This window comes from Geotrypetes seraphini, chromosome 3 (genome assembly GCF_902459505.1).
Source record: "Geotrypetes seraphini chromosome 3, aGeoSer1.1, whole genome shotgun sequence".
Taxonomy (NCBI): domain Eukaryota; kingdom Metazoa; phylum Chordata; class Amphibia; order Gymnophiona; family Dermophiidae; genus Geotrypetes; species Geotrypetes seraphini.
Window position 1 is genome coordinate 410,922,926 of NC_047086.1, and position 27,160 is coordinate 410,950,085.

Sequence of the window (27,160 nt, forward strand, 5' to 3'; positions counted from 1 at the left end):
CTTTTTCTATGCCCTTCAGGATCTTGAAGGTTTTCTATCATGTCTCCTCTAAGTCTTCGCTTCTCCAGGGAGAAAAGTCCCAACTGCTTCAATCTTTCGGTATATGGGAGATTTTCCATTCCCTTTATCAGTCTAGTTGCTCTTCTTTGTACTCCCTCAAGTACCGCCATGTCTTTCTTGAGGTACGGTGACCAGTACTGGACGCAGTACTCCAGATGCGGCCGCACCATTGCACGATACAGCGGCATGATGACTTCTTTCGTCCTGGTTGTAATACCCTTCTTAATGATACCCAACATTCTGTTCGCTTTCCTTGAGGCCGTGGCGCATTGCGCCGATGCCTTCAGTGTTGCATCTACCATCACTCCCAGGTCTCTCTCCAGGTTGCTGACCCCTAGTGGTGTTCCCCCCATTTTGTATGTGAACATCGGGTTCTTTTTCCCCACGTGCATGACCTTGCATTTCCCCACGTTGAAGCTCATCTGCCATTTTTCGGCCCACTTTTCCAGCTGTGTTAGATCCTTTTGAAGATCTTCACAGTCTTCCCTGGTTTGAGCCCTGCTGTATAGTTTGGTGTCATCTGCAAATTTAATGACCTCACACTTGGTTCCCGCCTCTAGGTCGTTTATGTAGATATTGAACAGGAGCGGTCCCAGCACCGAGCCCTGCGGAACTCCGCTCGTGACCCCTTTCCAGTCAGAGTAGTGGCCCTTTACGCCAACCCTCTGTTTCCTGTTTGCCAGCCAGATTTTGATCCATCGGTGGACCTCCCCTTGTACCCCGTGGTTCCATATCTTTTTAAGCAGTCTCTCGTGTGGCACCTTGTCGAAGGCTTTTTGGAAGTCAAGGTAAATGATGTCTATAGATTCCCCTTTATCCATCTGGCTGCTCACCCCCTCAAAGAAGTACAATAAGTTAGTGAGGCATGACCTACACTTGCAGAAGCCGTGTTGACTCGGTTTTAGCTGCCCATTTTTTTCGATGTGCTCACAGATGCTGTCTTTAATCAGTGCCTCCATCATCTTTCCCGGGACTGAGGTCAGGCTCACCAGCCTGTAGTTTCCCGGGTCTCCTCTTGCGCCCTTCTTGAAGATGGGGTGACATTTGCTATTTTCCAATCCTCCGGGATCTCTCCGGTTTTTAAGGATAGGTTGCATATCTGTCGAAATGGCTCCGCTATTTCGTTTTTTAGCTCCTTGAGTACCCTTGGATGGATGCCGTCCGGACCTGGCGATTTGTCGCTCTTTAGTCTGTCAATCTGCTTGAGTACATCCTCTTGGCTTACTTCTAAATCGACCAGCTTATCGTCTTGGTCTCCTATAACGATCTCCTCGGGTTCTGGAATGTTGGTTATATTTTCCATCGTGAAGACTGACGTGAAGAACTCATTTAACCTGTCAGCTATCTCTTTCTCTCCTTTTACTACTCCCTTTCTGTCACCATCGTCCAATGGTCCCACTTCTTCTCTCGTCGGTTGCTTCCCCTTGACGTATCTGAAGAACGACTTGAAGTTTGTTGCTTCCTCTGCCAGTCTCTCTTCGTATTCTCTTTTTGCTTTTCTAACCATTCGGTGACACTCCTTCTGGTGTTCTTTGTGCACTTTTTGGTTCTCCTCTGTTTGGTCTTTTTTCCATTTTCTGAACGATGCCTTCTTGTCGCTTATTGCCTTCTTCACTGCATTTGTTATCCACACTGGATTTTTCGTTCTATTTTTTTTGCACCCTTTTCTGAACTTGGGGATGCATAGGTTTTGCGCTTCGTGCACAGTCTCCTTGAGTAAGGTCCAGGCTTTTTCTACGGATTCCGTCTTCCCTATGTTGCTTTTGAGTTTCTTTCCCACTAATTTCCTCATGGCATCATAATTTCCTTTTTTGAAGTTGAGTGCCGTCGTTGTAGTTCTTTTCCCCTTTGATGATCCAATTTCAAGCCTGCACTGGATCGTGTTGTGATCGCTGTTACCTAGCGGGGGTAATACCGCCACCTCCTTTGCTGGCCCTCCTAGTCCGTTGAAGATTAGGTCAAGAGTGGCATCGCCCCGTGTTGGTTCCGTGACCAGTTGCTCCATGAAACAGTCCCTCGTGACCTCTATGAATTTGGTCTCTCTTGCGCAGTTTGAGTGCCCAATACTCCAGTCTATCCCAGGATAGTTGAAGTCCCCCATCACCACCACATTTCCGCTTCTGCATACCTGCCTCAGTTCAGCTTCCAGCTCCTGGTCGATTTCTTCCGGTTGTCCAGGTGGGCGGTAGTACAGACCCAATTTAATGTCTGCCCCTGCTCCTCCCTGTAGTTTAACCCATAGTGATTCCAAGCCATCCGCCCGTACTGTTGTTTCCATCCTGGCTGATGGTATGGAGTCTTTTATGTACAGCGCTATTCCTCCACCCTTTTTATGTGTCCTGTCTCTCCTGTACAGTTTGTACCCTGGTATGGCCACATCCCATTGATTTTCCTCTGTCCACCACGTTTCTGTGACTCCAATTATGTCTAGGTCCTTATTGCTGGCAGTGATTTCCAGTTCTCCCATTTTGGCCCTCAGGCTCCTAGCATTTGTGTATAGGCAGTTTAAGACCCAGTTTTTTGTCCTCTCATTTTGTTTCCCTCGTGCTTTGGTACTCTTGCAGTTTTCTTCATGGTTTACCAGCCCCTGAGCTTTGTCCTCCTCCTGCTGTGTGTGTGTGACGTCCTCTGCCTGCTTCCCCTGCACCTCCTGCTCTCCTAATTCCCACTCAGTCCTGGGCTCTTTTTCGCAATGTCTTTGTCCCTCTGGCTCTTGTCGTTCTGTATTGGTGCCTCTTACCAGGTCCATTTGTGCCCTCGATCCCTGCAAAGCGTCTTTAGGTCCCTTTTCAAAACATATACACTCAGTCCCGAGTCCTCCTTTACAATGTCCCAGTTCAGTATCCTTGTCAGGTACTGATGTCCGATGTGTCGAGGTCAGGTCGACTATCGGCTTTCCCCTTTTCCTCAGTTTAAAGCCAAGTCTATGACGTTCTGGACGTTGCGTGCCAGCATCCTCGTCCCAGCTGTGCTAAGGTGCAGTCCATCTCGTCTGTAGAGCTTGTTCTTCCCCAAGAAAGTAGTCCAGTTCCTAACAAAGTGGAAACCCTCCTCCTCGCACCATCTCCTCAGCCAAACATTAATTGATTGTAGTTCGCTCTGTCTCTTTGTGTCCGCTCTCGGTACTGGCAGGATCTCTGAGAAGGCTATCTTCCTTGTCCTTAGTCTCAGTTTCCTCCCCAGGGTCCTGTACTGGTCAGTTAGTGTAGTCCCGTTGAAGTTTCTCCTGCTGATGTCGTTGGTTCCGATGTGGATCACTACTGCTGTCTCCTCCGTCTCGGCTCCCTCCAGGATCCTCTCGATATTGTCGATGATGTCCTTTGTTCTTGCCCCCGGGAGACATGTTACCAGTCTGTCCTCTCTCCCTCCGGCTATATGACTGTCTACTCCTCTCAGGATTGAGTCCCCAACCATGATAGCCGATCTCCCCTTCTTCAACTGTCTCTCTGGTCTCAGATCTGTGTCATATGTGCAGTCCAATTTTCCGTCCTCTGGGCTCTGCTGTGTCTCCGCCCCTGGTCTCAGGTCTGTGTCATCTGCGCGGTCTGCTAGTCCTTTCTCCTGGCTCTGATGGATCTCCTCCTCCTCCTCTTTCTTACGCTGTCGGTAATGCTGCAGCGTTCAAGCAATTCTCCCCAAACTGTTTTTCCTCCACTTTTGCGGCGGCCTCTGTTGGCAGGGAAGTGCATGTTTGCTGCGGGAGCTCTGGGGATGTATTTACCGGAGCATGAGAGGCGCGGTTATTTCCCATGCGCGGGAGCTGAGCGCTTCTTTTCCTATATTGTGGGCGGTGCCGCCGCGTTCGAGCAGTTCTCCTCCAGGCTGTTTTTCCTCCTCTTTGGCAGTGGCCTGTTTGTTAGTGTTGACAGCATTGTAGGTATTACAATGGTTGTCACAGCTGCGGCTGTCGGGATTGTTTTCTCCCAAGTGCTGATTTTAATTTCATTTCATATGCGTTCTGCTGGCAGGGGGTCCATCTTGAACAGCCTGAGGGCGTTTAAGGGGGTGTTTTCACTCAGTGCTCATTAGTTTTGGATGGTCTCTGACCTGGAGCGGCAGGAGGCTCATAGTAGCACGGATTTCTCAATGCCAGCAGAATATACCCTGTGATTAGTCCGGGTTTATCATAGTTGCTATTTCACTTTCTCTATGGTGAAGAGTTTCCTTATTACTTATCCCTCGGTACAGTTCTGCGTTTGTCTGGTAGCGCTATAGAAATAATTTCTTGTACTAGGAGTACGGCTACTTGGGTTCGGGGAGACTCTAGTGGTGGTCCTGGGTGGCCTGGGGGGGCACTCCATTTGCTCGTGCGGACAGCACGGTATTCGCTTCTAGGGTGAAAGTGTCTCCATGTTGTTCAGGCTGTAGCACAGGATTCTAAAGCTGCCATATTCTCCCCCACGTGCATGTCCATTCCCTAACATGACAGCAAGAGCGGTACAGCTGTTAACCTTGGCACTGAATAAGTCAGTATATGAGTCCCCTTTCCCAAGTTGGTGCCTCGTCACCTTATTATGCTAGCTCTCTTTGAGGCTCTGCACCATGCTATAGACAGGTTTCAGGGTGGCGTAGGCTATGTGTCACTTGGGTCTCCCCTGAAGTTCTCTTTCAGGATGCGAGCCTTGTATTGTAGGTATCAGGGTGTATCTAGCTTCTCGTTTGCGCCTAGGGCGTCTGCCCTTTAAGGGCAATTTGGTTTTTTGGAGAAGCTTGGGTGACGGTAGTCACCCAAGCCATTTGCCGGGCCCCCTCACAGCCACCAGCAGGAGACGCCGAGACCCGTTCCCGAAGAGAGGTTAGCGTGGGAGCCCTGCTCCGCCCCTCTCCCAGACCAGCGGGGGACCCATTTTCTTTAAAAATCAGAAGCACCAACGGTGCACAGCCATTTGCCGGGCCCCCTCACAGCCACCAGCAAGAGACGCCGAGACCCATTCCCGAGGAGAGGACAGCGTGGGAGCCCTGCTCCGCCCCTCTCCCTGACCAGCAGGGGACCCATTTTCTTTAAAAATCAGAAGCGCCAACGGCACACAGCCGTTTGGCGCATGACAAAGGTGCATGCACCTTAGTACACGCCTTTGTGAAGCATCTGCAGAGAAGCCTGCCGGGTAACCGGCAGCTCACTAAGTCCTGATACCAGAGTCCTGGGCCGAATTACCGAAGCGACTCATGCAACAGAGTGGTGAGTGAGGGAATCCAGATCCACCCCCACCAAAAACAGGAAAACACTTAAGAACACTAAGTTCCCGTCCAAACAACCAAGCTCTCATTTGGTTCAAACAGACTACACCAGCCCTGCTTACCTGCAAAGGCCACTGCCAAGTGACAGAAAACACTATCAGAGCAAAGATTTTCCAGTTCTAGCACCCTCTTCCGCTCATAAAAAAATGGCAACTCGCACACCTAACTCATACTTGTCCTCCTACTGCTATCCCTATTCATAGCCAAATGGAAAACAGCAGGATACCGTACACACTCCATCCCTATCCTCACAACAACATACAGACCAGCTCAACCAACTAGGAAACTCCATACCCCTAGAACCCTGATTCCTTGTCCACAGTCCATCCACGAAAGCATTACCACAATCTGGGGAAATAGACCTCCAACAAAGTCTAAGACAAACACACAAAAACACCAGACAACACCAAGAACCCTCGTCAATTCAACTATTACTCCCCTCTCCCACACAAAATTCACATCAATAGCATCCGCATACATGAACATAAGATGGATCAGCCCAAAGGCAGAACTAATCAAGGACTGGCTGATTAAAGATAATTTAGGTTGCCTCTTCCTAGCCGAAACCTGGCTCACCTCTGATTCAGATCCACACATTACTGAATTCTGCCCCAACGGATACAAACTTGAGCTAGTATGTCGAGAAAACAGAAGAGGAGTAGGTCTAGCAATCATAGTAAAAAAACAACCTCAACATTAAAGTCCTAGCCAAGCACTCTACCCCTCACCTAGACCTACTAGCTTGCCAACTTTCCGACAACACACTCACAGGAAATCTGAACTGCCTTCTCTGCTACGTCACACCAGGAAAATGGAACTCCTCTAAACAAGAACTCGAAGAATTCATCTTCTAGAACTCTATTTCCTCCACACATAACCTGATCCTTGGAGATATAAATCTCCACCTAGAAGACCACTCCTCCAAACAAGTAGCGGGTATACCTCAATACCCTATCTTACCAAATCCTCAACCCCGAACCCACACACGAAAAGGGCCATCAACTTGATATCGCTGCATACACATCTCATAACATCCACACACAAAACATCCACATCTCCAATGGCTCCTGGCATCCTACCCTCTGGTCAGACCACTACAAATATACCTTCACTATCAACTGGGCGCAAAACAAAATCAAACCCACTCCACACAAAACACTCATCAAGACCAGACAGAAAATCGAACCTACTACATTCTGGGACACAGTAGACCCAGCAATCGACTCCAATAACCCTAAAGAATTCATAAACTTCTGGCGAACTCTCAGTGAATCTACCTTGAATGAGCTAGCCCCAATAAAAATTAAAAATAAAATATGTAGATCATCAGACAAATGGTTTGATGCCGAACTCCTACACCTAAAAAGGCAATGTAGACAACTAGAAAGGTTATGGAAAAAACAGAAACTAGACCACACTAAAACAGCATGGAGAACCCAAATCAAACAATATAAAATCAAACTGAAGGAAAAACGAAAAGACCACTACTCCAAACTCATCGGCAATGAAAAACCAGACACAAAAAAACTCTTCAACCTTGTAAGAAATCTCACTGATACCAAACCTTTCCTTGCCACTCAAGGAAACCAGTCTCCAACAGGTCCCCAATTAGCGGACCACTTCAAACACAAAATCATCACAATCAGAACCACATTCAACTCACTAAACAACCTAGACGAGATACTAATAAAACCCACAAAAGATGAAGCCATTTCAGCAGATAGAAACTGGACCAACTTCCCAACGATACAATGGTCAGACCTGGACCAGCTTTACAAAAAATACAGCAAATCTTCATGCGATTTGAACAATTGTCCTTCGTACCTACTAGCTACAGCATCTACTAAATTCAAAGCTAGTCTCATGCAATGGGTGCAAACCACTCTCAGGGAAGGTCAGTTCCCATCGGAACTAGGCAAAATTATAATTACTCCTATACTGAAAGACCTCAAAGGTCTTCTTGGCTCCGCAGAACAGTAAGAACTCAGGAGACGTGCCCTACGCTGGGCGGGAAGGCGACTCGAAACTTCGAGTTTCTTCAAACAAGACTGCTTGTGAGGCGTGCACATTGGGGCTCCGTTGGATCACGTTACCCACTTGTGAGAATACCTGCCTGCTTGTCCTGGGATAACAGGTGTTATCCAAGGGACAACAGGCAGCTATTCTCACTACCCACCCACCTCCCCTGGTTGGCTTCTCTGCTAGCTATCTGAAGTGAGGAGACGCGCCCTGTGCTTGGCGGGAAGGCACTCGCGCATGTGCGGTGCGGGCGACTCGAAACTTCGAGTTTCTTCAAGCAAGTCTGCTTGTGAGGCGTCTGCATCCGGGCTCCGTCGGTGACATCACCCATATGTGAGAATAGCTGCCTGCTGTTCCTGTTTAACACCTGTTACAGTAAGTAACTGTGCTTTTTCAAAAATGTAAATTTCCGCTTCCCCGTACCACCAACTCCCCTTTTAATTTTTGTAAACCGTGTTGAGCTCTATATTTATAGAGAAGATACAGTATATAAGGAGGGGAGCCGCGGCGGAAGAGGAGGGGAGCCGCGGCGCGAAAGCAGCACAAGCCGCGTGGAGGCTTGTTGGAGAGAGGAGCCGGGAGACAGAGAAGGTAGAGGCGGCGGCGAGGGCGGGCAGAGGCGAGAGTAAGCTCCGCCCACCCGCACCGCGTCACCAGCGGAGCCAGAGGCCGGACTCCCCCTTAAGAGGAGGGGAGCCGCGGCGCGAAAGCAGCACAAGCCGCGTGGAGGCTTGTTGGAGAGAGGAGCCGGGAGACAGAGAAGGTAGAGGCGGCGGCGAGGGTGGGCAGAGGCGAGAGTAAGCTCCGCCCACCCGCACCGCGTCACCAGCGGAGCCAGAGGCCGGACTCCCCCTTAAGAGGAGGGGAGCCGCGGCGCGAAAGCAGCACAAGCCGCGTGGAGGCTTGTTGGAGAGAGGAGCCGGGAGACAGAGAAGGTAGAGGCGGCGGCGAGGGCGGGCAGAGGCGAGAGTAAGCTCCGCCCACCCGCACCGCGTCACCAGCGGAGCCAGAGGCCGGACTCCCCCTTAAGAGGAGGGGAGCCGCGGCGCGAAAGCAGCACAAGCCGCGTGGAGGCTTGTTGGAGAGAGGAGCCGGGAGACAGAGAAGGTAGAGGCGGCGGCGAGGGCGGGCAGAGGCGAGAGTAAGCTCCGCCCACCCGCACCGCGTCACCAGCGGAGCCAGAGGCCGGACTCCCCCTTAAGAGGAGGGGAGCCAACGGCGCCCAGCCGTTGCGAAGGGCCTCAAGAAGGGCAGGCCAGGTCACTACATCCAAGGACTCCAAGAAAGGAAGAAAGCAAGGTAAGGAAGTAACACATACACGCACACACACAAGTAAAAGGGAAGCAAACACAGAAAAGAAGGAAGGAGTAGGCCCAGGAAGGACCACACATCAAAGGAACGACAGGCAAGGAAGGCACTGAAGAACGGTAGCAAGGGCAAAAGACAGGTTAGAAGCAGGCTAAGAAGGTAGCACACACACATACACAGAGACAGCAGTAACAAGCTCAACAGGACAAGAAAAGGAGGACTCAGGAGAGAACACGAGCTAAAGGAAAAGGCAGCCACAGAGGGTAAGCAAGGGGCAAATAGCACAACGCATAAGTAAAAGGAAGCGAAAGACGAAGAAGGTAAGGAAGAGCCAGGCACAGGAGTGAAAACACTAGCAAAGAGCAACAGGACTCCTAGAGAGCGGACAAATATGGAAGCGGAAGGAACCCGAAGGATGAGCTTCCCAGTGTACTGCACGGACTGCCACATGTATGACTACCTCCCCTCCGGGCAGCAGTCATATGTGTGTGGACGATGCCAGGAACTGGTAAGCTTGAAGAGCGAAGTCAGTCGACTGAAGCTCAGGATCCAGGAGCTGGAGGGACTCTACATCTCCGAAGCCCCCTTCCAGAAAGCCGAAGACCCCATGCAAGATGAGTGCAACGAGGAACAAGTCAGGGAGCTCGAGAGGTTCATTGATGATGCCTACAGGAGAGTGGAAGAACAGGAGCACGGAAATGAGGAAGACACACAGAGCAGAGGACAAGGAACATCTGACACCAGGGTAGAGGATACCCGCGGAGGAACCTTGCTGGAAGAAACAAAGAACACCAAGGACACAGACCTGCGGCCGACACGGAGGCTGAAAGAAGGGAAATCTGCAATCCTGGTGGGAGACTCAATCCTGAGGCACGTTGACAGTCACATAGCAGGAGGGAGAGAGGATCGGCTAGTGACCTGTCTCCCAGGAGCGAGAACAAAGGACATCGTTGACAAGATTGAGAGAATCTTGGAAGGAGCAGAGACGGAAGAGACAGCAGTGATAGTCCACGTCGGGACGAACGATGTCACCAGGAGGGACTACAGCAAGAATGCACTGACTGAACAATTCAAAATCTTAGGAAGGAAACTGAAGATGAGGACCCAGAGGATAGCCTTCTCAGAGATCCTGCCAGTACCGAGGGCAGAAACGAAGAGGCAGACGGAGCTACAATCAATTAACGCATGGATGAGAAAATGGTGTGAGGAAGAGGGATTTCTCTTCGTGAGGAACTGGACAACGTTCTGGGGAAAGAACAAGCTTTTCAAGAAGGATGGTCTACACCTGAGCAAGGCGGGAACCAGACAACTAGCAAATAACGTCAGAAGTGCGATAGAGCAAGCTTTAAACTAAGAAGAGGGGGAAAGCCGACAGTCGACCTGGTATCGACGGTTCGGGAAACAGTACCCAATGAGGGTACTGAGGGGAAAGATTTTGGGGATGACACAAGTGGCAAGCAACAGACTATGAACAAACAAGGGAGTCAGATGAAGCGAGAGGGGGCCAGGATGAACATACTGGAAGGGGAAGTCAAAACGGGATTGGATGTTGAGAGAGAACAAGAGGAGGACAATAGGAACATGCCACAAGGGGAAGGCAATAGGAATCTACCACAAAGAAAGGCCAAAAGAGACAATACTCAGGAGTTGGCAGGCCAGGAAGGGGACAAAATGAAGAATGAAATGCAAGATGAAATAGAAAGGAAGAGAAAATGCCAGGACTTGAACTGCATGTATACAAATGCAAGGAGCCTAAAGAACAAAATGGGGGAACTAGAGGTCATGGCCAATAATGAGAAACTAGACATCATAGGGATCACGGAAACATGGTGGAACGAGGAAAACAAATGGGACATAGTACTGCCAGGATACAAACTCTATCGAAAAGACAGGACTTACCAGAAGGGGGGAGGAATAGCACTATACATAAGGGATACAATTCACTCAACCACTGTGGACACAGCAGAGACAAATGCCCAACTGGAGGCATTGTGGATCAAAGTACCAGGAAGCAACGGAGCCGAGATAAAGATGGGACTGTTCTACCGTCCACCTGGGCAAACTGAAGCTGAAGATACAGAAATGGTAGCCGAGCTGAGAAGGGAATGCAAGAACCCAAACACCATAGTTATGGGAGATTTCAACTATCCTGGGATAGACTGGTGTCTCGGAAACTCAAAATGTGCAAGGGAAACGGAGTTCCTGGAAGCAGTACAGGACTGCTTCATGGAACAACTAGTCGAGGCACCAACGAGAGGATCAGCGACTCTGGATCTGATCCTCAATGGGCTGAAAGGCCCCGCGAAGGATGTGGAGATCATAGGACCACTAGGAACCAGTGACCACAACATGATTCAGTTCAAAGTGCAAGTAGGACTACCTATGGGAAAGAGAACCAAGGCAACAACTTCAAGAAAGGGAACTATGATGCCATGAGACAAATGGTGAGAAAAAAGCTCAGAAACAGCTCCAAGGAAACGCGGACTGTGGAGCAAGCCTGGTCCCTATTCAAGGACACAGTAAACAAGGCACAAAACCTATATATACCAAGATTTAGGAAAGGTTCCAAGAAAAATCAGACAAAGGACCCTGCATGGATAACCAGTGAAGTAAAGAAAGTGATAGGAGACAAGAAAAAATCATTTCGGAAGTGGAAAAAGGACAAAACTGAAGGAAACTGGAGAGAGCACAGGAAGCAACAAAAAGAATGTCACCGAGTAGTCAGGAAAGCCAAGAAAGAGTATGAGGAGAGACTAGCCAAGGAAGCAAAAAATTTCAAACCATTTTTCCGATATGTGAAAGGGAAACAGCCAGCGAGGGAGGAGGTGGGGCCCCTGGACGAGGGTGACCGGAAGGGAGTGGTGAAAGAGGAAAAAGAGGTGGCTGGTAGGCTAAACAAGTTCTTCTCGTCGGTCTTTACAATAGAGGACACATCCAGTGTGCCAGAACCGGAAAAAATCTTCAGGGGAGATCAGGAGGGGAAACTATCATGCGTGGAGGTAAGCCTCGAAGACGTTCTCAGGCAGATAGATAGATTAAGAACGGACAAAGCTCCGGGCCCAGACGGGATCCACCCGAGAATACTAAAAGAGCTTAGAGACGAAACAGCAGAATTACTGCAGCATATTTGCAACCTGTCCTTGAGAACAGGGGTAATCCCGGAGGACTGGAGGATAGCGAATGTTACACCGATCTTCAAAAAAGGATCGAGAGGCGACCCGGGAAACTACAGACCGGTGAGTTTAACCTCTGTTCCGGGGAAGATGGTCGAATCAATGATCAGGGAAGGTATCAACGAGCATATAGAAAAAAATAATCTGATGAGATCGAGTCAGCATGGTTTCTGTAAAGGCCGATCATGCCAGACAAATCTACTGCATTTCTTTGAGGGGATAAGTAAGCAATTGGACCAAGGTGACCCAGTAGACATTATATATCTGGATTTCCAAAAAGCCTTTGACAAGGTGCCCCATGAACGCTTACTGAAGAAGCTGTGGAGTCACGGGGTGGAAGGAAACGTGTACAGATGGATCAAAAATTGGCTGGCGGACAGGAAACAGAGGGTAGGAGTAAAGGGGCACTACTCTGACTGGATAGGGGTCACAAGTGGTGTTCCGCAGGGGTCAGTGCTGGGACCGTTGCTGTTCAATATATTTATTAATGATCTAGAAACGGGGACAAAGTGCGAAGTTATCAAATTCGCGGATGACACAAAACTCTCCAGCAGGGCCGGAACTGTTGAAGAATGCAAAGAACTGCAGAGCGACCTGAACAAACTGAGTGAGTGGGCAAAAAAATGGCAGATGAGCTTCAATGTGGAGAAATGTAAGGTCTTGCACATAGGGAAGGGGAACTACATGTACAGCTATACGATGGGAGGGAGGGTACTCGGGGAAGGAAGCCAAGAAAAAGATCTGGGGGTATTGGTGGATAACACAATGAAGCAGGCGGCGCAATGTGCAGCGGCCTCAAAAAAAGCGAACAGAATGCTGGGCATTATCAAAAAAGGTATCACTACCAGAACAAAAGAAGTTATCCTGCCACTGTATCGAGCAATGGTGCGCCCACATCTGGAATACTGCGTCCAATACTGGTCACCATACCTCAAGAAGGACATGGCAATACTCGAGAGGGTCCAGAGGAGGGCAACGAGGATGATAAAGGGTATGGAGAACCTTTCATATGCCGAACGGTTGGACAGGCTGGGGCTCTTTACCCTGGAGAAGCGGAGACTGAGAGGGGACATGATAGAAACTTATAAAATCATGAAAGGCATAGAGAAGGTGGAGAGGGACAGATTCTTTAGACTAGCAGGGACAACTAAAACAAGAGGTCATTCGGAAAAACTGAGAGGAGACAGATTCATAACGAATGCAAGGAAGTTCTTCTTCACTCAGAGGGTGGTGGACACCTGGAACGCGCTTCCCGGAGAGGTGATAGGACAGAGTACAATTCTGGGGTTCAAAAAGGGACTGGATGACTTCCTGGAAGCGAAAGGGATAACAGGGTACAAATAGAGATTTACCTTACAGGACATTGAGTGAACAGGGTATGGGTATTTTAAGTTAGGTAGGGAACACTTTCAGGTCATGGACCTGGGGGGCCGCCGCGGGAGCGGACTGCCGGGCACGATGGACCCCTGGTCTGACCCGGCAGAGGCAACGCTTATGTTCTTATGTTCTTATAAGCTTGGTAACACACTGAGGTAATAAGGTTTAGGCTTCAATCACTAGACATCACTTTTTTGTTTGCTCCCCAAACACATACACAAAAGCAGTTAAGAGAATAAAACTTTGGAAGAAGAAAAATACCAGAGTAATTACAAAATGTGTTTTATTTGAGAGCAGCAGGTAAAAAAAGACAATAAGCTCCTCCTGGACAATCATAAATATGTACAGCAGGAACAGGATTCTAATCTGCAACCCCATAATTAAAACACTACAAATGTGCAGATTAAAATTTTCTAACTTGAACAAAAACATACAAATGTTTATTTATCCCAAAATAATGATAGAAAATAAGGCATTACATTTTGAAAAGCTAACAGACTCCTTTATAGAGCAGGCACTGGAGCTGGGAGGGGCTGAAGCCCTAGCTTTGACTCCTGTACATAAAGTGAGTAAGAGAAATACATAGAACCGTATTAATAAATATGTAGTATGGAATGAGTAATACATGATTTTCTTTCTAAAATATGTACATGCAACAATGAGCATGTTCCAGAGAGCACGCAAACTGACAATGCCGCAATGGCCTCCTAACAACAGGTGATGGTGGAAAACTCCAAGAAAAGAGCAAATGTACTAAAACATGCAGGAGAGGCACAGAGATCTGACACTCACACTCTCAAGGAAGCTGGAACCAGACAGCATGACACAGGGACCAATTTTTGTCCCCATCCCCACAGGAACTCAATGTCCCCGTCAGCTCTGCCTTAACCATACAAGCCTCAAACATTTGAGATGAGGACAGAACTTGCAGGGATGAGATGGGAAAAATTTGTCCCCGCATCATTCTCTAACCAGACACTCAGGAGACAGCAGAATTGACACTGGTTACTGGCCAATATGAGAAGCCCTCCAGAGAGGGAGGAGGTGAGGGTGTAACACATAAGAAATCAGTATACATAAAACATAATCCTGCATACAGGGAAGTTTTCCTGCTAAGTCCATGGAAAAAAAAACTAGTCACCAGCAGAAGGAAAGATAAAAGCAGCAAGCATAGCAAGGCAGGAAAAAGCAGTCAAGGGTTTATTGCCTTAAACAAGTAAAAAAAGCAGGTAAAGCATGACTCATGAAATGATTCCCAACCCCTGTGCATGTGTCTTGTTTTCAGATATCTGAAAAATGTGCCAACAATAGCTATCCTAGTTTCTGCAAACAAATGTAAAAATGTTTAGAATTTTGCAAAAAGCCAGATGGTTGCCAATCCTAACTTCCTGACAATTATTTGCAATCCCTGCATGTATATGCTGAGTAGCTGGGATAGTTTGCAGAGGTAGATTTTGGGCATAGGAGTAGCATGCAAGAGGTAGTTTTTGAGAGTAGAGAGTCACAGAAGGTAAGTTTTGGAGGGAGGAACAGTTTGGTAAGTTCTGAGAGTAGAGAGCAGAACATTTCTCTAATATGCCCAGACAAACCACAGGTGGGCAACCTAGTTGGGTTGGCAGGATTTCCCCAATAAATATGCACAAGATCTGCATGCCCTGCCTCCATTATATGCAAACAGATCGCATGGATACACTGGGTTGTAGCCCTCAAGGATTGAGGTTGCCCACCCCTGTTATATAAAAATTAAACTCACTTGTTTACTAGAAAGCTCTTGTGGCAGCCTGGAGAACATTCCCATTTAGTTTAATTTGTAGCTTTCAGGGCTATTGGCATACTGTGATTCAGACAATGACATTCATCGAGTCTTCCTCTAGCCTGAATCAATAAGTTTAACAGATTTTTTAAAATGTAGGATGGGTGGGAAGGGAATAAATTTATTTATTTGATGTTATACTAGAAAGAAATTCAAGTGATGTATTTAATTTTAAATGTTTTATTATTTGTACACTTGTAAGATTAAAAATGAATAAAGAATAAAAAAAAAAAAAACAAAGTGTAGTTTGGAATTAAAGGAAGCCCCTCCCCCCAATGAAACAGGACATGTATAAGGAAAACCACAGCTAGATTAAATGATACAAATACCCTGTAGGACTGGTAAGGTGTTAACATAGCAGGGCAAAAGCCTAGATAATGGGAGTACAAAGGATGAGATGGGTGCAAGAGTCAGGCTTAGGGGTACATACTCCCTGCAGTATCATATGTATATACTACCTGAAGGACAGAGGTGGAAACAGCAAGGAAGACAGAAAACCGGGATGTTGGTCTCCGATTTCCTCTCATGTACAATAATGGGAGAGCATAACGCCAGTATCAGTAAGTAAGCCTCTCCTTGGTTTGACCTAGAATGACTGAGGCGTGAAACCTGGTTTCAGAAGACGGCAGCAAAGCTCTCCCTGTTTTCCAATATAAAAAGATAGGCCTGTAGATTGCTGCCAGAAACACACAAATGCAAGTTCATTGTTGTCCTCTGAATAGGAAAGGCCATGGCAGGCAAGAATCCTGCAGAAATATGTTTCAGAAAACTGTCGAGTTTTAAGTCTTTCATCTGATTTTCCGAGACAAGACAGCTTTTCTCTTCAGCTGCTGCTCAGATTTTGCTGTCAGATGGGGTATCTCCAAGTGTGTTGGCTATCTCACTAAAAGATGGACGGTCTTTGGGGCTGGGAGCCCAGCAGCGCTGCATTAATTTGTAGAGTTTGGATGGGCAGTTCTCTGGAGACAGCAACTTCATCTTCCCATTCTGAAACCCTGAAAGTAAATAAAAGATTAATGATCTGTTAACATTCTTCATAAAAAGGAAGCCCAAGAGGCTAACTCAGGGGGCATGTTCATAGTTGTTCCCTAAATCAACTGGAACTGGGGATGCTGGTGATGGCTGGGAGGGGGAGATGGGGGAAGGGAGTTCAACTAATTGTGTCTGGTGACACTTAGGCCTAGATGCACTAAGAGGACTGGTAAGACCGTGTGGGTCTGCTCCCATCCAAAAAGAGCTTTTGATGCACACGGAGGTTTCTCATAATCCCTGACTCTCCTGTTTGATTTATGGCTGTGAAAGCAACTCTGCACAGAGCCAGCAGGGGAAAGCCTCCTGTCACTCAGGTGTTTGGGGCAGGAAACCATTTTTTATTTGGTTTTTTTTATGGGCAGATGCCAATACCAATGACATCCCTCCCTGATTCACTGGCACAGCGAACTGACCTCTCCCATGTCCTCCTGCCATGCTGACCCTCCCCCTCCGCAAAAGAAAATTGACAGGAAGGATGCCCACTCCCTCCTGCTATGGCGTCTCCCAACCCCCCCCCCTTGCAAAAGAAAATTGCAAGAGGGAAGCCCACTTGCTCTCTTGGGAGGGACCTTAAGCGTCTGAGCCAATCAGAGCCTTGGGCCCCTCCCCATACATCACATGATGCACCAAGGAGGGAAGGCCTGCCTTTTAGGATCGGCAGGCCTTGAGGAGGGACAGTGCTTTCCATCCTCCTTCCAACAGAAAAAGGTACCTGAGGGAAGGGGTGTTAGAGGAGCATCCGGTGGCAGGAGGGAGTGGGCATCCCTCCTACTTTTTTGGAGGGGTGGAGGATGGGAGGAGATGGTTTGGGGGGCCTCCGTTGGCAGGAGGGCGTGGGCTTCCCTCCTGCCAATTTTCTTTTCCCGGGGGGGGGGGGGGGGGAGACACCATAGCAGGGGGTAGTGGGCATTCCTCCTGCCATTTGGGCTGCTGCGGGGGGGGGGGGGTCCAGTTCACAGTGTCGGTTTGTTGGGGAGGGCTGTTAGCAGGGGAGAAGGAGTGTTTTTTTCATTTTTTTCTAATGGGGCAGATATTGTGCAAGTGTAACCTGAACAACATCTGTGTTCATAAAAAAAGGGGCTAAACAGATAAGCAACTGGGTCTTAGCCAGTCACTTTTTTTATATCGCTAAAAGAACATAATAGCTTACTGGGTCAGACCAATGGTCCTTCAAGCCCAGCAGCCCGTTCTCACGGTGGCCAATCCAGGTCACTAGTACCTGGCCAAAACCCAAGGAGTAGCAATATTCCATGCTACCGATACAGGGCAAGCAGTGGCTTCCCCCGTCTTTCTCAATAACAGACTATGCGTGTCAAAGCAGCTCCTGATTGGATAAGGCCTGACTTAGTGCAGGAAGAGGCGGTCGGAGCATACAGCGAGTGATTTCATGCACTAGCCGGTGCTCCGGCTGCTCTCTCCTGCCTCTCCCGCTGCCTTCTCCTTGTCAGTGGTTCGCGGTAGGTAAATACCCCGAATGACCGGGACCGCAAACGACCGGGGGAACACTGTAAATGATAATAAATAGTGCATCGACTATGTTAAAGCATCAATCGCTCGACTAGTTTACATAGCATTTTAATATTAATAAACTTATTTGACTGGTCAGAACAGGAAATGAGCGAATCATGCAGAAAACCACGTGGTGAGTCATTTTCTGCACTGGATCAGCAAATTCAATCGTCGCTAAAGCTGTCAAAACAGGTTTAGCAACAATTCCTGGCTTTAATGCATCTAGGCCTTGGTGGCTGGATGTAGGGTCCGTGATTGCAGGGTTCTGGAAGATGTTTTGGCGTATGGCCTAGGATCAGTGATCAGGCAAGATACACAAGTGGGAATGGGTAAAAAAAGAGGAAAAATTCATAGATGACTGCATATTAAGGCTTTTGGGGCCAGATCCCAACACTGGTTCTCATTGAAATCGAGGCCCAAAAGAAGCATGAGGAAACTGCTGGGTCTTAAAAATAGAAAGTAGAACCTTTTCCCATGGTTGTGATTTTCAATGCTTAACACTGATGTGTTTTCTCCTCCTATTTCTCTCTCTAACACTGCAGTATGTACTCAGAATTTTATTTTTATTGCAGAACAGCTTTGATGGATTGTCTGCAAGGCAGTCTATTGAATAAAGCCAAACTTGAAACTTTGTTGAGTGCAAACGCATACCACACTCATATACCTACTAAGAAACAGGAAACTGTGTCAAGTAAATTAGATTTATTTCTTGAACAATATGCCATATCAACATCAAAGAATGAAAGATTAGGTTCCTACCTAGATAATCTTGTTTCTGTTAATATACACAGGAGTCCATACAATAGTTCAGACATGTCAAAAATTTGGCCTGCGATGTAGTAAAATTTGGCCCGCCAGACAATTTCAACTTTCTACTTAAGCTGGCCCACTGGTACAAGAGCCACATCAGCAGCCTGCAGAGGATCATTGGTCAGCTGTAGCGATCCTTGCAGGCTGCTGTTGCCTCAGCAACACGTTCAATCTGCCGCGGTCCCATACATCAGAGGAGGGGCAGGACCGCGGCAGAGGGAACATGCTGCAGAAGCCAACTCTAGAGCCTTTGCTGGGAATATTGGATTCTGCCCTCACTTTTCTCATAGTGTCTGTAGCACTAAACTAAAACTTCGTTTTATAGACCGAGTCATCGACCAAGAGGAGCTCGACTCGGTTTACAATAATGTAAAACATAATACATAAATGTGATAAGAAAAAGTAGACTGAAATAGTTAATTTCCAAAATGTTTAGCAAACAAAAAAGTTTCAGAACTTTCCGGAATAAAGCAAAAGAACCTATGCTGGATCCACTAAATCTTCTTTAAGAAGAGGCAGATTTCAAGCTGCTCGTGAAGCCTCATGGTGCAATCAGTAGGTCACTTGCCTACTGCACCTAGCATAGGTTAAATACCACACTGGGATTTCTGTCAGATAGCTGGTATTTGGCCAACTCAGCCATTCATCCACTTTCAGTTGGTAAATGATTATCTGACCTTAGCTGGGGGTAGGTGGATAAAGATGGCCAAGAAAGACAATGGCAAACCACCTACTAACAGTCTGCTAAGAAACCAGTGGAATTGTATTGAGGGGTCTGGGATGGAGGGAGGGAAGGAAAAGAGGGTCAAATCTCAAGCCAAAAGTAAAGATGCCAGACCTCTGGGAGAGGAAAGGGAAATGAAAGGGAAGAAGAAAGAAGGAGACCATGGCAAGCTAGTTATCAGAAGACAAGTTTCAAGTTTATTATTTTTCTTGATTGATCGCTTAATCAACAAGGGAGTTCCTGTTGTAGTCTCATGAGACCACGGGAACTCAGCAGCACGGCTCTGTACGGGGCAGGAGTGGAGGAAGATCGCTTCTGCCCCGTGTCACTGCTAGACCACAAGGTAGGGTCCGGGGGTGGGTCAGAGCCGGCCAAATGTTATTCCCGATTTTCTCTTATTTGTGGGCCGGCTCTGCCCCTAACCCCCGCGAATAGGGAAGGAGAAGTGTATATCAGATATGAAATGTGTATCCTGCCAGAGCTGGTGTTAGACAACTAGGACCTAAAAGAGAGAGGAAAAGTCTTTTTTATTTATTTTGTTTACATCACAGAGCCGGTGTGGGGTTGGAGAGGTTGTAACCCTATACAGTGGTGCCTCACACAACGAACGCCTCGCACAGCGAACGCTGCACACAACGAACTTCATGTCTTGATTCACACAACGAACTTCGTTTCACACAACGAAGTCGCCCGAGCTGCCGATGTATTGCATCCTTCCGCGCAGGCACTGCACTTAACTGCCCTCTCTCACTGTATACAGTCGTCCTTTTAAGATAAACTCAATATTTTTTATATATCATGAAGCAGGAAGGTGATTTCTGTTGAAATGAAACGGGAAATAATTAGAAGGAGTGAATGTGGGGTAAAACAGTGTGACCTCGTCAAAGAGTTTGGCCTCAGCAAGACCACCATTTTCACCATTTTGACAAATTTATCTTTTTTTATGTCATCTTAGCATATTTTATGCTGCAGAACGAATTATTTTTTTAAACATGTATTGTTATGGGAAAACGCGTTTCACATAACGAACTTTTCGCATAACAAACTTGCTCCTGGAACGAATTAAGTTCGTTGTGTGAGGCACCACTGTACTTCTACTAAGACTAAGGGGTCCTTTTATTAAGGTGCACATTTAGCGCGTGCCAAAAATCGGTTAGCGTACCTTAATAAAAGGACTCCTAAGTATCTTAATTAAAAAATTGGGCCCACAACTTAGCCCATGTTTTAGATTTCAGGCCCTTATGTGATTGAGTTTGACACCCCTGCATTAGATGATCAATCCAAGCTCGCAAACACAGAAACATGATGGCAGATAAAGGCCAAATGGCCCATCTAGTCTGCCCATCCGCAGTAACCATTATCTCTTTCTTTCTCCAAGAGATCCCACGTGCCTATCCCAGGCCCTCTTGAATTCAGACACAGTCTCTCTTTCCACCTCCTCTTCCGGGAAACTGTTCCACGCATCTACCACCCTTTTTGTAAAAAAGTATTTCTTCAGATTATGCCAGAGCATATCACCTCTTAACTTCATCCTATGCCCTCGCACTGCAGTTTCCTTTCAAATGAAATAGGCTCGATTCATGTACATTTATATTACACAGGTATTTAAATGTCTCTATTATATCTCCCCTCTCCCGCCTTTCCTCCAACATATACAGATTCAGAACGTCTGTCCCCATACACTTTATCATGAAGAACACACACCATTTTAGTAGCCTTCCTCTGGACCGACTCCATCCTTTTTATATCTTTTTGAAGGTGCAGCCTCCAGAATTGTACACAATATTCTAAATGAGGTCTCACCAAAGTCTTATACAGGGGCATCAATACCTCTTTTTTCCTACTGGCCATACCTCTCCCTATGCACTCTAGCATCCTTCTAGCTTTCGCATCACCTTTTCAATCTGTTTGGCCACATTAAGATCATTACATAAATCACACCAAAGTCCTGCTCTTCTATTGTGCACATAAGTTCTTCACCCCTAAACTGTACTATTCCCTCGGGTTTTTGCAGCCCAAATGCATGACCTTGCATTTCTTAGCATTAAATTTTAGCTGCCAAATTTCAGACCATTCTTCAAGCTTCGCCAGGTCAGTCACCATGTTACTCACACCATTCGGAGTGTCTACTCTGTTGCAGACTTTGATATCATCCGCAAAGAGGCAAATCTTACCCGACAACCCTTCAGCAATATTGTTGCTGAAGAACAGGCCCAAGAACAGAACCTTGAGGCACACCACTGGTAAAATCCCTTTCCTCATAGCGATCTCCATTGATCACTATCCTCCCTCGCCTTCCACTCAACCAGTTCTTGACCCAGCCCGTCACTTTGGGACCCATCCCGAGGACACTCAGTTTATTTATTAGACATCTGTGTGGAACATTGTCAAAGGCTTTGCTAAAATCTAAATACACCACATCTAGTGCATTATCCTCTATCCAATTTTCTGGTCACCCAGTCAAAGAAATTGATCAGAATTGTCTGACAAGATCTACCTCTAGTGAATCCATGTTGATTCCGGTTATATAATCCACAGGATTCCAGAAACTTGACCATTCTCTTGTTTTAAAAATGTTTCCATTAATTTTCTTACCACAGAAGTCAGACTTACCGGCCTGTAATTCCCTACTTCTTCCTTACTTCCACTTCTGTGGAGAGGGACTACATCCGCCCTTCACTAGTCCTCCGGTACCACTCCTGACTCTAGAGACTCGTTGAAAAGGTCAGTCAGCAGAGCCACCAGAACTTCCCTAAGTTCCTTCAGCACCCTAGGATGTACACCATCTGGCCCCATTGCTTTGTCTACCTTTATTTTAGCTAGCTCCTCACGAACATAACCCTCTGAAAATTGATCAGGGTCTATTACTCCTCCATCCCTATTCACGTTTGTCTTTTGCGGTCCCACTCCCGGCGCTTCAGCCGTGAAAACAGAACAGAAATATCTGTTAAGTAATTTGGCCGTTTCTCTATCAGCTTCTACATATTCCTCCCCTTCACCTTTGAATCTCACAATGCCACTTTTGAACTTCTTCCTATCACTAATATATCTAAAAAATGTCTCTCCTTTTTACTGTGTCAGCTATTTTTTCTCCCATTTGCTTCTTTGCTTTCCTGACTACAAGATCAGCCTCTTAACTTTTCCAGATATTTTTGCCTGTCTTCCTCTTTCTGCGATCTTTTGTAGTTTATGAAAGCTAACCTTATTCCTTACCTTCTCAGCTACTACTTTTGAGAACCAAAGCGGCCTTCTTTTCCTCTTACTTTTACTTACTTGCCTCACAAAAAGGTCACCCTTACAATCGTTCCTTTCAGTTTTGCCCACCGCATTTCCACTCCTTATCCCAGGACAAGCAGGCAGCCTATTCTCACATATGGGTGACGTCATTGACGGAGCCCCGATGCGGAAGCCTTGCAAGCAGACTTGCTTAACTAGAAGTTTTGAGTCAGCCGCACTAAGCATGCGCGAGTGCCTTCCCACCCAGCACAGGGCGCATCTCCTCAGTTCTCCGCGGTGCCGAGAAGTCCCTCTTTGACTCTCTGCGTTCAACTTACTTACTTTGTGCCTTCTCTCACTGCGGTTTGTGTTATTTTTCTTCACGAATCGCTATATTTAGTTTATTTCTCGTTAAAAAATTATTTCTTCCATTCGGCTACCGGGGCAGGCCGCTTGGCCGCAGCCCAGTGGTTTCGACCTTGCAGCAGCTGTTTTTCTCCTATGTCCTGGCCAACAACAGGCTTCAAGAAGTGTAGCCAGTGTCAGCATGCAATTTATCTTACGGACACACACAGTAAGTGCCTCAAGTACCTTGGGCCAGACCATCACCCGAACTCATGCGAGCGCTGTGCTATTCTTCAACCTCGAGCCCTTAAACGTCATCTGCTTTCAGTGGAGAAGCTCTTCGGGATGGATTTGACCACTTCCTCGACTCCGAAGCCGACCTTGGTCTCACCTTCGACCAAGGTTCCTCCTGTGTCCACTGCTTCGACCTCGAGTCTCATCAGATCTTCTTCGTTTGCAGCGGCTCTTTCCTCGATGACATCTGTTGTATCTTCCCCTGTATCCTCAGGTCAGATAGCTCAGCAGAAAGTTCCAGCGGTGGTGCTTAAGGTGCCTAAGACTTCCAAGTCGAAGCACATTTCCACTGCCTCTGTGGAACCTCCAGCCAAAGCAGGTGGTCCGGTTTCAGACGTGGATCCATCCTTGCCGGCTTCTTTCCAGACCATGTTAGAGCAGCAATTCATTCAATTCCTCACTAATATGGGACCAAAGCTTGTTACTCTAATCCAGCCTGAGTATTCTGCAGACTCCCCCAAGGTCGAGCCTCTTCCTATGCCTCAGACTGAGACTACACACTCTATGCCGGGAGCAGAGTCTCTGCGAGTGTCTGGTCTGGCATCTATGCACGTAAAGCAAGGAGCAAGTGCCTCAACAGGAATCTTCATACTCCATACAAGGAGCAGTCTTAGAGGGGTGCATCAAGGTTTCTTCATCAAGCCTCTGGAGCTTCGACTCCTTGGTGCCATCGACTGCTTCCATTTCCGGGGCAAAGTCTCCTCGAACTTCAAGATCTGCTTCCAAGCACCGTTCTCACCGAAGTTCGAGGCCTTCATTGAGGCATTCTTCCAGGCATAGCTCTTCTTTCAAAGAGCGCCCTTCTTCAACTAAGCCTCGATCTACACCTTCCAGTTCTACTAGACCACCTACTCCTCGATCGAGGTCTCCACTTCCAAACCTTGAGGACTCAGCGGCTTCGATTGCTTCGTCCAAGTCTCCCTATTCTTTTGATGCCTTTTTTCCGGCCGATGCTTCATCTTCGACCCAGGCTGCCTTGACGAGCTCGAGTCCTTCTCGAGGCAAGGCATTGGCGGATCAGCTATCTTTCTCCTCTTTTCTTCGTCAGATGGCTATAGACTTGGACCTTCAATTGTATGCTAGTTCCAAATACTCTAAGGAGTATCTCAAAGTCATGCAACTTCCTCAACCTCCGGCAGAGTCACTTAAGCTTCCTCTTCACAAGCCTTTGTCTCAGACTTTTACCAGATGCCTAGAGACTCCTTATGCAATTCCAGCTATTCCAGGCAAATTGGACTCCAGATATAAAACTCTCCATTGCAAAGGATTTGAGAATTCACAATTATCTCACCAATCCCTACTTGTGGAGTCATCCTTGAAGAAGTCCCATCCTTCCAAGGTTTATGCTACTGTTCCTCCTGGAAGGGAAGGGAAAACTATGGACAAACCCGGACGTCACATCTATCAAAATGCCATGATGTCCTCTAAAGTCCTTAATTACAATTTTCATTTTATAACTTATTTTGAGTTCCTCATTGCTCTTTTGCCTAAATTTATCAGTTATTTAGATACTCAAAAGCACTTTGAATTTCAAGAAATTATAGCTTCTCTATCACAACTCAGATTACATCTACTTCAGTCTTCTTACAATGCCTTTGAGTTGTCTGCCAGGGCGGCTGCTTGTTCTGTAGCAATGCACCGCCTTGCTTGGCTTCGTACCATTGACATGGATCCTAATCTTCAGGATCGCTTGGCTAATATTCCTTCTGCAAGCAATGACCTCTTCGATGAATCTATTGAAGCAGCCACCAAGAAATTGTCTGACCATGAAAAATCCTTTGCTTCTATTGTCAGACCTAAACCGAAACCAGCTGCCAAGCCTGCACGCCCTTCTCCTATTTACCAGAGGAATTTTGCTCCAATAGCAGCTCCATACCCTCGCCCTCCTCTCAAGAAACAGCAGAATCAGAAGCAACAGAAATCTCAACCTATGAGAGGTCAAATTATATCATATTCAGCATATGTTAGGAAACAGCTCAAAAACCAATTTTCTAATTTGGAACAGGAAATTAAGGTTTTAGAGTCAAAATTGATTAATAAATGGGAACAAACTACTCTACAGGCTCTTTTAAAAGTAAAATATAAATATAATGAGATTTCTTCCCAATTTGTAAGGAAAGATTTGTTTTCTCAACAGACCATGTATTATCCCAGGACAAGCAGGCAGCATATTCTTGACTGATGGATGGAAGTTCAAATAAGGTGGGAAGATTATTGGCAAATTAACTTAAAGCAAAGAAAAGAAGAACAAAAGTTATTGCAATAAAAGATGAAAAAGGTGATACTCATTCCCAAATTGGATCCATTTTAAAGCAATTCTTAAATTTTTATAAAGCTTTATACTCCTCCGAGCCTTATTTAGATAAAGAAAAGGATGGCTTAGAATTTTTAAAATTAATCAATGGTCTGAAAATTCCTGATCATATAAAAGAAAGTCTAGAGGCACCTATCTATATCATTAAAAGAATTGCAAACAGCGTTGAAGTCCCTTAGAGCAGGATCCGCTCCAGGTGGAGATGGTTTCATGGTAGAGTTTTATAAATCATTTCAAAATACCCTCTTAGTTCATTTATTAAATTTATATCAGACTCAACTAATTAATGGTTGCATTACAGGTACTATGGCGGAAACTGTTACTACAGTTTTGCCGAAGCCAAATAAAGATCCTACTTTGGTGTCAAGTTACAGACCTATTTCTTTAATAAATGTAGATGGTAAACTTTTGGCTAAGACACTGGCTTTACGACTGGCTAAGGCTCTCCCTTTTATTATAGATACGCACCAAACAGGATTTGTTACTCAGAGACATTCCTCCAACACCACCAGAGTGGCTTTTCATATGTTAAATTTAACAAAAGCCATGAAGAATCCAGCCTTCTCTGTATCTTTAGATGCAGAGAAAGCTTTTGATCCGGTGGAATGGACCTTCATGTATCAAGCAATGGATTGGTTTGGAATAGGTTCAGGATTTATACAAATGATACAATCCTTGTATAGTTCCCCTTTAGCAAGATTGTATATTAATAATAATCTCTCTGAATGTTTTAGTTTGCAGAGGGGAGTTAGACAGAGATGTCCCTTGTCTCCTTTGCTGTTTGATATTGTATTAGAACCCTTGTTATTAGCTATTCAGCAGGCGAAGGAGATACAGGGTATTCCTTATTCAGATTGGGATTACAAGATCTCTGCTTATGCGGATGATATACTGCTTTATTTGAGGAATCCTGAAACAACCATTCCATGCTTACTTGATTTGATAGAGATATTTGGATAATTCTCAGGTTATAAGATAAATTGGAGTAAATCAGAAGTTCTTCCACTTAATGTCCATTGCACAAAAGGATTATTTGAAAAATTCCCCTTTTTATGGAAAGAAGATGAAATAAAGTATTTAGGTATCTGGATAAAAAATACTCTGGAAGAAACTATGAAGATGAATGAAAAATTTTTATTACAGAAGCTAACAGAAATGTGCGAGCAATGGAATCCTTTACATCTTTCTTGGTGGGGGAGAGTCCAAACTATTAAAATGATGATATTGCCTGTGGTTTGTTATCAAATGAGTATGTTACCAGGTTTTTTAAGGGGTACTTTTATAAAAAGTTAAACAGCATTCTTACAAAATTTATTTGGCTGGGTAAAATTGCGAGAATTTTGTTGGTATCTTTTATGACAGGGAAGCTCCTGTCCCAGCTAAAAGAACTACTAAACCCAGCAAGCACACAGCCCTGGTCCCTGGAAAACCTGGCATGCAGCCTGGGCAGCCGGCACAGCCAGGAGGGGAAGAGAAAAGACAGGTCATAGTACAGCCCAAGAGCCAGAGGGGGAGGGCACTGGAAACCAATTATTCCCCCTATTACTCCTTTCCTCAAGCTCTGAAACATAAAACCAACCCAGGAGGGGGTGGGGTTAGCACTCGTGATGTGCAGGTCAAACAGCCTCAAATAGGAAACAGGCAGAGTCATCAGGGGAACTGAGCTGGCTCTAATCAAGAGAGCCCAGCCACATGCCGAGACTCCAGCTTCTCCAGAGTGCCAGTTCCCCAACCTCGGATGTTTGCACCAGAGGAGGGAAAGTGTAATCCCTGGGAGGTATAATAAGTTGGCCAGTCAGTCTTGGGGGGGGAGACCCGGGAGTTGGTCCTCAGGGAAAGAATGTTGTGAGAGAGCTGGCAGGCAGGCAAGGAGGGGGCTGGGAGGAACAGCCTGAAATTAATGGGTGGAGAAACAGCCTTGAATACCT

General features: G+C 46.4%; 1 protein-coding gene across 1 annotated transcript in view; it reads right to left on the minus strand.

The window, feature by feature from the left end:
- Nucleotides 1-13,440: 13,440 nt before the first annotated feature.
- Nucleotides 13,441-27,160, minus strand: part of PTK7 (protein tyrosine kinase 7 (inactive)) — a 373,613-nt gene continuing 359,893 nt past the window's right edge. Inside the window, 1 exon segment of the mRNA XM_033937683.1 lies at nt 13,441-15,983. Coding sequence (XP_033793574.1) covers nt 15,823-15,983 — 161 coding nt within the window. The 3' untranslated portion in view covers nt 13,441-15,822.